We start from the raw sequence: 12495 nt of genomic DNA, 5'->3' as shown, positions 1-12495 counted from the left end.
TGCTGAATTCCTATTCACTAGGTTATAGGATTTGTTACATATAAATATTCTTCTTTATGTAACACACTTCATTTCAAACAAATAAAACTGGTATCACCAAGCATTCACTGAACACTGATTATATGCCGGTACTATGTTAACTACTTTAAATGTATTATTCTTTCAATTTTCTCAAGGAAAAGAGAGTAATGTATTCATTACTACTGCTATTTCAGATAAAAGGAAAATGGGGAACATAGGGTTTAAGTAATTTGCTAAGGATGAGCTCAAGGCTAGTAAGAAGTGATTATGATTAAAAGTTCACAATCTTTTAAATGGAACCCTCAGCAAAACTCATCTCCCAACACAGAAGGCCCTTTCACCCTCATCCCTCCAATCCCATGGCCCCGTCCTCCTCCAGACTGCTCAGCAATTCCTCCCTGAGATATGCTCAGTCTGTTCCCACTGGTCAGCCCTTCACTCCCCATGCTGCAACACTGCACTGGCTGTGAGCCCTTATCCTAGTTTACACTAGGACAGTTTATAATAGAACAGAATTCTGTTCTTTTGACAATGTTTTCCTCACCTTGGCCCCTTAACGTTTCGAGACTAAGTTCTTGAAAGTTAGGGGCTTTTTTTTAATGCCCATAGCAGAAGTATACTCAGCATAAACAGGGCCTCAGTAGGGGGTAGCTGAGTGAGGCCAGTGGTCATTGATGTCTCTAATGACCAAAGAGGCTCCCAGTCTTTTTCACTGCTCCAGGAAGGTATGGATAACTCACTGCTTACTGGGGCAGATGGGCTGTGGCAGGCTGACAACATTGAATAAAAATAGCTACCATATACCAAGTGTTTACCATGCCAAGCACTATTTTATGCACCACAGGTATACTAAATCCCTATGTTTGGTAAAATGAATCGGATGCAATTAGCACAAAGATTTTTCTCAAGTCTTAGTCAAGAGAAAATAGAGTCCTTCCTCTCTGTATCTACAGCCTTCTGTAGTCATGTGTTATACTTGCAGCATTTAGCTACATCAAAATTCAACATACATATATAAAAAAATTTAGATATCATTTTACCACCTTCCAAGCTTTACTTTAAACAATAAAGAAGTCACTTACATTTAAATTAGTGCACAGTATGTTTTCTTGCTTCATGATTTGGGAAAAAATGGATATTGCTTTCGCCACCTTATTCTAGAAGAAAGAAAAACAAGTTATACTCCAAGTCATATGAACATTCCACTGCTATCATAAAGATTATTTATTTTTTTTTAAGACTTTATTTATTTATTTGACAAAGAGAAAGAGCACGCACAAGCGGGGTAGCCTCAGGCAGAGGCAGAAGTAGGTCCTCCCATTGAGCAGGGAGCCCAATGCAGGACTTGATCCTAGTATCCCAGGATCATGACCTGAGCTAAAGGCAGAATTTAACTCACTGAGCCACCCAGGTGTCCCACATAAAGACTGTTTAAAGATAGCAAGATATTCCTGGGTGCCTGGGTGGCTCAGTCTATTAAGCATCTGCCTTCGGTTCAGGTTATGACTCCAATGTCCTTGGATCAAGCCCCAAATTGGGCTCCCTGCTTAGCAGGGAGTCTGCTTTTCCCTTTCCCTCTGCCCCTCTCCTGCTTGTGCATGTGGTCTCCTCTATCAAATAAATAAAATCTTTAAAAATTAAAAAAAAAAATGATAGTAGGATATTCCTGTTCATAGTGCCCCAGGGGTTTTCAAGTCCACAAAGAAAAAGTTTTTCTGGTAATTGAAAATGAACTTTCTTATATCAAATGTTTCTTACAGTTGCATCTTACTGAATTTTTTTTTTTTTAAAGATTTTATTTATTTGACACAGACAGAGAGATCACAAGTAGACAGAGAGGCAGGCAGAGAGAGGGAGGAAGCAGCCTTCCCTGCTGAGCAGAGAGCCCGATGTGGGGCTTGATCCCAGGACCCTGCAACCATGACCTGAGCCGAAGGCAAAGGCCTAACCCAGTGAGCCACCCAGGCATCCTGCTGAACTTAAAAATGCCTCCAAAACACAATTTTTATTGAAGTAGAATTGACACACAATGTTGTAATAGTTTCAAGTGTACAACATAGTGATTCAACAACTCTATACATTATGCTATGTTCACCACAAGGGTAGCTGCCACCTGTCACCATACAGCGCTAGCACAATGCCATCAACTATATTCCCAAGGCTCTGCCTTTCATCCCGTGACCTATGCATTCCAAAGCTGAAGATTACTGAATGTTTTAATAATCTGCCTGCATTCCAGTTTTTAAGATGGAGGCATAAAGGTGGCATTTCTCCATATCCCAATGGAAGATTTAAAAAAAAAGAGAGAGAAGGAAAACAAGATGGAGAAGCAGATATGCAAACTCCCAACCATGAAAATGCAAACTCCAACTATGACATCACTAGAAGAGAGCAGAAAATTCAAACCACAGAAGAAATGGACGCACTGCCAACAACATAGGAGACAGAGCACAGGGGTAAGGTCTGGACAAAGTGGTGAACAGAGACCACTGCTGCCTGTCTTAGCAAGAGCCCACCAAGTGGTTCTCAAAGGTGAGGGGCATTCCCTGAAGTATGAAACCTGAATTCCATTTACGGTGATGGTAATGGAATTTAGGACTAGTAATGAGAAGTCCTTTGGACACTTCTTGTGGCAAAGGTGAAGCTAACCAAAAATTTAAACAAATGATCTGTATTTGCAGGAAACAATCTGTTGCCACGGTAGTGTCAGAGAATGAGATTTTTCATTGAAAACTGCCTCCATGCCTATTCCCATTAGCCAGGGAGAAATAAAGCCTACGCATTACATAAAAATTCCTACTAGTCTAGAGCATGGCAACATGGCTCTGGTCTCTTTCTGACATGAATCTTCTGTAAGCGGTTGGTTCAAGAAACTTGTTTCCAATGTCGAGTACTCAAAAATGCACCAGCACATAATCTATATAAAGACATTAGAAGGAACAAAAGAGTGAGAAAAGGGATATAAAAATGAAAAAGAAACAAAATCAGAAAATAACTGGCAGATGAAGAAGCCCCAATAGAGAAATGTTTCCATGGATACAGAGGACAGTAATGAGAAAAACAAACAAGATCAAATGACTCAAAAGCAGGGAAACAAAATCAGGCATGCCTCAGATTTCTCCACAGCAATATTCTCTACTAGAAGATAGAAGAGCAATGCACAGAAAAACCTCAAAAATACCAAGTGTCACCTCAAAATTTTATATCTGGTCAAAATGCAGTTCAAGACAAAAAAAAAAAAAAAATACCAGGCAAATAATTTTAAATACCAAGAACTTGGGGAGCACTCTCCCTCTGAAGAAGGAAGACACTTTACTAGAAGACACATTTCAATCAACAAAGGGATGACTGGAAAACCAACAGTAAATGAATATTTTTCAATATATGAATATATTTAAATATATGTAAGAATATATATTTAAATATATATAAGACTAAAACAAATGTGGGGAATATGGTTACAGAATGGAGCACAAGTGTTCTAGTCTTGGATAATGAAGACAAAGGGAGAAAGAATGTAAGAGAAAGTATGCTTACTGCCTTGTCTTTATTACATGGGGTCAGAAAAATAGCATTTTAAAGCTGACAAATCAAGCACATTTAAGAGAAAAATGAGTACCATGAAAGGTAATGTATCAACCAGAATTGGATAGTGGAGAAGGAAAATGAGAGAAAAAAGGAAATATACTAGATTCAGCATTACTTACATTAGGGAATTAACAGGTGAAGTGAAGGTAATCGGAGGACTAAGTATATTAAATCAAGTTATGGTTTTAGAGTAACCACTAAAGCAAAAATACAAACCAAAACAAAGAAAACAAACAAAATAAGTAATTTTAAATGTTATAAAAACAAAGCATAACTGAAACCTAAGATGAAATATGCTCTGTCTACCTAGATAGGTTAAGTTAAAAGAAAGATTAGCAGTGTATCATGAAACAAAGTTCAAATCTATGCAGTATACCAGAAATACACAAAAACAAACCAATTCAGAAAGACTGCAAATAAAAGGATAGGAAAATGTGTATAGGAGGTAAATACAAACCTAAATAAACCAAAGAGGCAAACAAAAACTGGGGGTGGGGGGAGATATTAACATTAGGCAAGGGAAATTCAGAGTTGAAGCCTGAAACAAGACCATGAGAGTCACTTTATAATGCTACAGTGACAGATTCACAAGGATAAATGCATCAGTGTTATATCATAACTGTACATATCAATGTTGTTTCCTGTCTTGCTAATCATGTTACCTGATTTCAAGCTTTACCACAAAGCTGTGATCACCAAGACAGCATGGTCTGGCATAAAAACAGATACATAGACCAGTGGAACAGAGTAGAGAGCCCAGATATGGACCCTCAACTCTATGGTCAAATAATCTTCAACAAAACAGGAAAAAATATACAGTGGAAAAAAGTCTCTTCAATAAATGGTGCTGGGAAAACTAGACAGCTATATGTAGAAGAATGAAACTCGACCATTCTCTTACACCGTACACAAAGATAAACTCAACTCAAAATGGATAAAAGACCTCAACGTGAGGCAGGAATCCATCAGAATCCTAGAGGAGAACATAGGTAGTAACCTCTTCAATATCAGCCACAGCAAATCCTTTCAAGATATGTCTCCAAAGGCAAAGGAAACAAAAGCGAAAATGAACTTTTGGGACTTCATCAAGATCAAAAGCTTCTGCACAGCAAAGGAAACAGTCAACAAAACAAAGAGGCAACCCACGGAATGGGAGAAGATATTTGCAAATGACACTACAGACAAAAGGTTGATATCCAGGATCTATAAAGAACTCCTCAAACTCAACACACCCAAAACAGACAATCATATCAAAAAATGGGCAGAAGATATGAACAGACACTTCTCCAATGAAGACATACAAATGGCTATCAGACACATGAAAAAATGTTCATCATCACTAGCCATCAGGGAGACTCAAATTAAAACCACACTGAGATACCACCTTACACCAGTTAGAATGGCATTGGTCTTTTTGACCACATTGAGACAGCACCTTACACCAGTTAGAATGGCATTGGTCTAAAGAAACTTTTTCTTTAGGATACAGTCAGAAGGAAAAAATAAATAAATAAAAACAAGAACAAATGAAAGCAGTCAAGTCTCTCCAGTCTCTCTCTTCACTAATGTGCTCCCCAAAGCCTTACCTGATTAAGAGCTAATGCCACAGCAAAACAGGATGCTCTCCTGGAGAGGACTTCTCCTTTGATCAGGGCTTCTTCTCTTAATGTAGTACAGATTTTTAAAGATTCAGGGCTATTCTGGCAGGAGACAGGATTGCTCAGTAAATAATGTCATGTACCTTTAAATTTAATAAAATGATTAATAGTGCTCAGCATTTTGGATTTCCTTGCATAAGAATTTCCCAGTGCCTATCTCAAGCCACTTAACAGATGAAGCCCCATATAGAGACCACTTGCAGACAGAGCTAATTATCTACACATTAGCACTTCAAATCTACATTAACTTCATTTGTAAAGCTCTTTGTCAATTTTCCAAACTAGGGCCTTTTTAACCACCAAGTGTGTAGGTCTCTTTGTATCTGGGCAGACTGGTTTCTAGACATAAGTACCATAATGTAAAGGTGTAAAAATCTCAGTTTGTTACTATATTAAGTAATGTATAAAGCTCAGCAACACTAAAAAGTTTTCCCGAGGGGATTTCCAGTCTGAAAATATCCATGTAAGTCAAATTCTTGAAAACGTGAACACTTATGTGAATGTAAGTCATGAGAGAATCCCATGAAAATAGAAATCTTAAAATCCAAATCCAAATCCAAGAACATGAATGACACACAAACCAGCAGAGAGCAATGGTAAAACTGAATATTCTTCCTCTGTACATCCTAGAGGTAGATTAGGTTTATGAGAACAGTATTAGCTTTGCATCTATGTCTATCTGTTATGACATGATTCACAACTCAAAACCTAAAGTAAAAACTGAATCTGATGAGTGAAGGCGGTTCCCAGAATTGACCTGGAATTTGTAATGGCTGACTAGTTCAATTTTTCAACTCTCCTCTCCACTGAGTAAAACAAGTTATTTTTAGATACAATATAGAGGAGAAATGTCATCTGGCCTTCCTAAATAGCAGATGCCACTCAAGGAGGCATCTCTAAAAATGTCAGAAAGCTCAGTATTACAGTGCTGAATAACCTGATGCTTAAGTGTTGTGTATTCGGTTGGCCTTCTGTTTCACAGACAAAGAAAATGGTATGACTGGAAAGGATGACACAAGGGTGCCCCGGTGGCTCAGTCAGTTAAGTGTCTGACTTTTGGTTTCGGCTCAGGTCATGATCTCAGGGTCATGAGATCGAGCCCTGTGTCCAGTTCTGCACTCAGAGTGGAGTTTGCTTGTCCCTCTCCCTCCCCTTCTGCCTTCCGCCCCAGCTCTGGCGTGCGCATGCACGCACGCACACACACACACACACACACACACTCTCTCTCTCTCTCTCAAATAAATAAATAAAATCTTTAAAAAATAGAGAAAGGATTAGTTAATAATCTAGCAATGAGCAAAACTAAGACTCTCAGGCCAAGTCTAGCCTAAGGCTAAAAATGGTTTTCACATTTCTAAAGGTTTGTAAAAACAAAAACAAATTACAATGTATGAGAGAGACCATATGTGGTAGAGACCATACATGGCCTCTAAAAGCATTTACTATCTGGCCTTTTATAGTAAAAGCTTGCGGCTCTTGAATTCAACCTTTTCATTTCACAAATAAATTAAGTGACCACTTCAAAGCCAGTTAATGCTAAAGCTGAGACTTTAGCTAAAACTCTAAGTTTCTCAATTTCCAGGACAATTTTCCTTCCACTATAACCCCACTGCCTCTCTTGTTTTGGAAAATTGGTATTGCTACACTTTTCGGGTAAGTGTTTTATTTTATTTATTTATTTACTTTTATTAATGTATAATGTATTATTTGCTTCAGGGGTACAGGTCTGTGAATCATCAGTCTTACACAATTCACAGCACTCACCACAGCACATATCCTCCCCAGTGTCCATCAGGGAAGTGTTTTAATGGCCCATGTTCATTCACCTTGCCTGGTGTTCCTTCATTTTTGCCATAATAAGGTTTTGTTAAGTTTCCAAAGTTTAAATGACATGAGTGTCTACAGTAATGCACAGAACCTTGGCCGCCGCACTCTTTCAGTTATTCTTTATTTACTGATTCATTCCATCAATGAGGGAGAAATAGTTTCTAAGTACAAAAAACAATCCTGATACAGTAATGACATATGGACTTGTAAGTCATGTTTTCCGTCATCAAAGAGTTCACTTCAATGTCACATACATTTATTAAAGATCAATTGTATACCAGGGCTGTTCAGTGTTGGCATACAAAAATGCCTCAAGCCTTACGTCTAGAGGGGAAGATGAAACATTCACCTACTAAGAATAATATCAGGCAGTGCTAAGTGTCATTCATATAAGTGATACTAACAGAACACAATTAGAGCATGTTGGGTGATAGACATTACTTCCAACTTTGAACCACCAAAAACTTTACAGATAACAATGAAGTAGCCCTTGAGTTCACTGATTAAGGATGGTCAGATTTCCACGGGCGAGAACTAGAGAAAAGACTTGTCTAGTGGAGTCCAGCTTGAGCTGAATAACAAGAGGACTGGACTCCACAGCAGAGCTTGAACCCAGCATACCTCTTGTTCTCCCTATCTACACAACTGCCAGAGAAGGGTGAAAGATGATAAAATTGCTTTTCCCGTGATAAAACTGTATGATGTGGCTAACTTGAGTCTTCTAAAAAAGAACATATTTAAAATGGAAATATCTGTACCAGATGGAAAAAAGACTTCAGAGGAACTAAATTTTTCTTTGTAGAGAAAAAAAAATGATAAATTCTCTCTCAAACACTACCCACAGTGCTCTAAAAGTTAAGGGAAGACAGGCTTACCAGTTTGTAGCAAATCGCAAAAGCAAGGACATAGGTATCTTTGTTGAACTTCACATCTTGGTTTTTCATCTCTATCAGTACATCCAATGCACCTACGAAAAGTGACAAGTGGGTTGGCAGTGTTAAATGCATTGGAAGGAGTTCAGAGTTCTTGGCTATTGATCCCCAGAGTTCTAATCCGTTCAGCACCACCTACTGAAAATTGTATTCCAGAACCACAATAAAAGCTATCTGTCAAAGTCATTTAGCAATTAACTAAATTTAAAAAAAAAAAAAAATATATATATATATATATATATATTAAGTCATACAGCAAGAACTAATATTTTAAAACATATTATATTTTCAAGGTAAGTAAACTCTGTATTTAGCTTAAGGCATGACGTAAGATTTAATAAAGTTGTTTTTTAGACCTCAAAGAATGAAATCTCCATAATTTAGCCACTCATAAGGAATATAAACATCATTTTTGCATGGTCCATTGTTTTTCCCAACTGCTATACTTATACCAGCAAAGACAGAATTTTTCAGCAAACATAAATTCCAATACTTACTTGAATATTTGCCTTTGATAAATAACATATCCATCAAAATATTGAATGATGTGGAGTCTGAGAAGAAACCTCGTAAATGCTAATAAAACAACAACAACAACACCAGTTTGGTTAAAAGCTGTAACTATTTAATGAATATTTACTCTTATACTCCATCTTCCCTATCTAGGACTTATTTTTGTTTTTACTTTATCTGTTTGGTCCCCTGAATTCTCTAATAAATTTCTGATATATTAGGATTTATTCTTCAAAAAAATCAGATGCTGCCCACTCTTTTGGCTGTCGTGCCTTTGGCAATGGGCACACCAAACAAGAGACAGGAGGTATGGCAAGAGTTCTCAGAGTTTCAAAAATATATTGAAGAACATGTTCATTAAACATGGCTCACCTGCTTAGGGGAAAAGAAACAAGCCAATGAACCCTGATGGGGTTGTCCTGCAACATGGGTGGCAGCATATTGATACGAAATAGCAGGTGTCAGTATGTTTGAAAACTGAGCAAGGACAGTCTTACACAGCTATGATTCTCTTTTGGCAAATGAATAATAAACAGTAATTCACTTTTTGCAATAATTCACTAAAAGTGGTTCTTAACTTTTTTTTTCCTCAACACTTTTACTCATGATAACACAACACATGTTACTGAAATATGTCATTAAATGCCCTACTCAAGTTTGTTCTTAGTTTGAGAACCTACTACACAAACCCTATTCTAAGGATTGAAAATAAAGAAATGATGAACAAGACACATAACCCTGCCCTAACTCTAGTGGGGGTTATGGTCTAGTAGAGCTTAAATTCTGGCATGGGAAAAAATGAAAATGGGAGTAAAACCTGTAAAAAAAAAAAAAAGTTAAAATGTAATTTCAAGTTATCAGTAAGGGCTATAAAGAACAATGAAGCAGGAAAAAGGGACAGAGAAGATGGCAGAAGGTTGTCAGAAAAGGCTTTCCGGGAAAAGACCTCAGTGAAGTAAAGGAGAGCCTCAATAATGACAATGTAGACCACTCCGGTCTGAGGACATGGGTATGGCATGTCTTAAAAAGCATAAGAAGGTCCAGAGTGGAATGGGCAAGAGGGATGGCAGGCAATGAGATACTATAAGGTGCATCTAAGTCATGATCAGGGATTGGAGTTTGACTTTAAGCGAGATGGAGAGTCCCCAGAGCAGCCCCATCCACAGTGTACGCCATCTATGTGGTTCTATATTTTCAGGTAGCTTCATTAAGAAAATTAAAAATACATGCGAGCAGTTTTAATAATGTTACCTAAACCTCTAAACCCCAAATGTAATTTCAACATGTAATCAATAAAAAAATGAATAAAGTACTTCATTTCTTCTTTTTTATACCAAGATTTGAAATGCATCATGCATTCCCTTATAGCACATGTGATTTGAACTAGCCACAGTCTGGGGGCTCCAGAGATATATGCAGCTAGTGGCTACCGCACTGGCGGCACCACAGGATTCTAGGTAGGGGTAGGGGACATACTAAATTGAGAGTTGTGCTACACAGGATTAGGCTTTAGGTTACTGGACTCAAATTCAGTTTATTTTGCTACTCCAGGAAACTTGGTTGTATATGAGTATTTCAGACATGAGTCCCTAAGTTAAAAAAAAAAAAAAAAAAGTTGCATTTTCTTTTTGTTTTTATCATTACACTCATGGCTATCATTAAAGTAAAATTTTCATTTCCCTCTAATTACAACACATGATTACTGAATAGTCAAACAATACAAAAAGGTATAGAGTAAAAAGTAAGAATTTCCTGTACTTCTACCCCCTAAAGATAAGCAGTAGGGGTTTCATTAGATTCTTACAGAATTTTAATATATACTAAAATGTAAATATGTGTATTTGTCTTTTACGGAAAAAGTTGGTTCAAACTAATCCACACCATTGCAAATCCACCTTTTCTTTGGTTACTAATATATTACAGTCATTTTTCTAAGCCATGGGTATCCTTAAAAGTAAGGGGCAAGTCAAGAGTTAACAGTTCCACCATACACAGAACACTTTAGATGAAGAGTACAAGACAGAAAGAAAACTTAGGAGGGTTCTAAAAAATACAAAAGTATCCCAGGTGGCCAGCCCTGGCTCCAAAATAAATGTTTCTGACCATGCATGAGTTTATCATGTCTCGAAGACCCAGTTTCCTCATCTGTACAATGGATAGGTCAACAGTATCTCCCTCAGCAGGGTCGCGGTGGGAAACAAATCAAACAGATAAAATACTTAGCACAGTAGTGAGGACACAGCAAATATTCCATAAATAATTACAAAAATAATTGTTATTTTTGCTTTAGGAAAAGAAAATCAGAAGATGGGAAAGGATTCTGAAAACAGAAAAGCACTTTATAATGTGGCCATCAACCAGAAGTAAAAAATATAACCACACAGGAGAAGCATATGAGAAGGTTAGGAAAGGCAATCTTAAGATGGCAGCCAGCCTTAAACTATCACCCATGAAATTCTTCTCAGAGAGGAGGTTAGTACCAGGTCACACCCAAAGCAATTTGTACATACAGCTTTTCTGCACCTGTCCTATACCTCTGTATAAAAAGACTTCAGCCTTTTCATAACAAGAACTCCAAGGACACCTTAAAATGCAGATAAACAGTGATTCCTTCAGCCCAGCAGCCTTACTCTGAAAATCTCACCCCGGAATAATGTGTGTAAGAGAGATGCCTTTGCTAACATCACTAAAAACACCCCAAGATCAGCAAAAGGAAATCATTGACAGGGAAAGCAATCAGAAGACAATAACCTGGTCTTTGATGAGTTCCACTGCAGATTCCTCAAGATCCAACTCATAGCACAATCTCATGAAAAGTGGTCCAAATTTATATGCTCCAAAAGTCACATTTCTGTTCTCTGCATGGTACCTGGTAATCAAAATGATTCAATGAGCCAAACAGTGAGATGCAGGGAAAAGAAAAGAAAGATTGTGGAATATACTCTACTAAACACTGGGAACATAATAAAGCCTCATGTATTCTCAGTCTGAAGGGTGAAAAGTCCAGAAATGAGGATAAACGGAGGAATTCTGGAGTGCAGAAGTGTACCAGGCATTTAAATAACAGGGTTTTTTAGAGGCCCACATTCATAATCATGTGAAATAAAATAATGGAAAAATGTACATTGTAATTGTCTTCTCAATCTGTTAACAACCCACTAGGACTAACTATTAGCATACATAGGGAATAATAGGAACCTTGCATCAGCAAGCCCATGACAATGGCACTGTTTCTGTGTGGACCTCATCTAGAGAAAGCAGTGAAGTGATGCCACGCTCCATTCCTCTCAAATCTGACTTCTCCATATAGGATGGCAGACAACCTACAGATGTACTTTACAACTTAGACCCATCTCTCTTTTTCTCTGCTTAGGCAAAGGCATTATGTGAGCTACTATCAATTAACAATTAAACAAATTAAACACCATTCTGAAGTTTCATTTTAGGAAAAGGCTAATTTCAAAGACAGTGACATCTTATATATGGCTTGAGATTTCTATAAGCAGTCAGTCAACTAGTGGGAACTGCAGAACTGAAAACTGCCAGCATAAATTGACTTTCAATAACCAATTCTTTCTGTTTTAGACACCAAGACAATCTGGTGACAAAATAAGTATCTCATGATTACATGTAAACCAGATTTTAGTAAAACTCATTATGTACATAAATCACCCACACCACAGGGAGATGCTGACTTTAAAGACAGAATACTTTTGACCATTCTGTTGAAATCACAGAGGAAAGTCACAGTAACATTATGGATAGTGTATCCTAAACATATATACTGCCAAACAGAATAACAATATGTAATGTTATTTATTTTTTTCTTAAAGATTTTATTTATTTGACAGAGAAAGAGATCACAAGTAGGCAGAGAGGCAGGCAGAGAGAGAGGGGGAAGCAGGCTCTCTGCTCAGCAGAGAGCCCAATGTGGGGCTCGATCCCAGGACCTTGAG

At 37.5% G+C, this 12495-nt stretch overlaps 1 protein-coding gene across 2 annotated transcripts in view; it reads right to left on the bottom strand.

Moving 5' to 3' along the window:
* Window positions 1-12495, bottom strand: part of PTCD2 (pentatricopeptide repeat domain 2) — a 38808-nt gene that overhangs the window by 19513 nt on the left and 6800 nt on the right. For both annotated transcript variants that reach the window (XM_059175205.1, XM_059175204.1), the window contains exons 4-8: window positions 11291-11408; window positions 8524-8602; window positions 7970-8061; window positions 5196-5309; window positions 1104-1178 (exon numbers count right to left, since the gene is read on the bottom strand). In XM_059175205.1, coding sequence (XP_059031188.1) covers window positions 1104-1178; window positions 5196-5309; window positions 7970-8061; window positions 8524-8602; window positions 11291-11408 — 478 coding nt within the window. The remainder of the gene's footprint in view (window positions 1-1103; window positions 1179-5195; window positions 5310-7969; window positions 8062-8523; window positions 8603-11290; window positions 11409-12495) is intronic.

Source organism: Mustela lutreola, chromosome 5 (assembly GCF_030435805.1).
Source record: "Mustela lutreola isolate mMusLut2 chromosome 5, mMusLut2.pri, whole genome shotgun sequence".
In the NCBI taxonomy this organism is placed as follows: domain Eukaryota; kingdom Metazoa; phylum Chordata; class Mammalia; order Carnivora; family Mustelidae; genus Mustela; species Mustela lutreola.
This window is presented reverse-complemented; position numbering and strand designations above follow the sequence as displayed.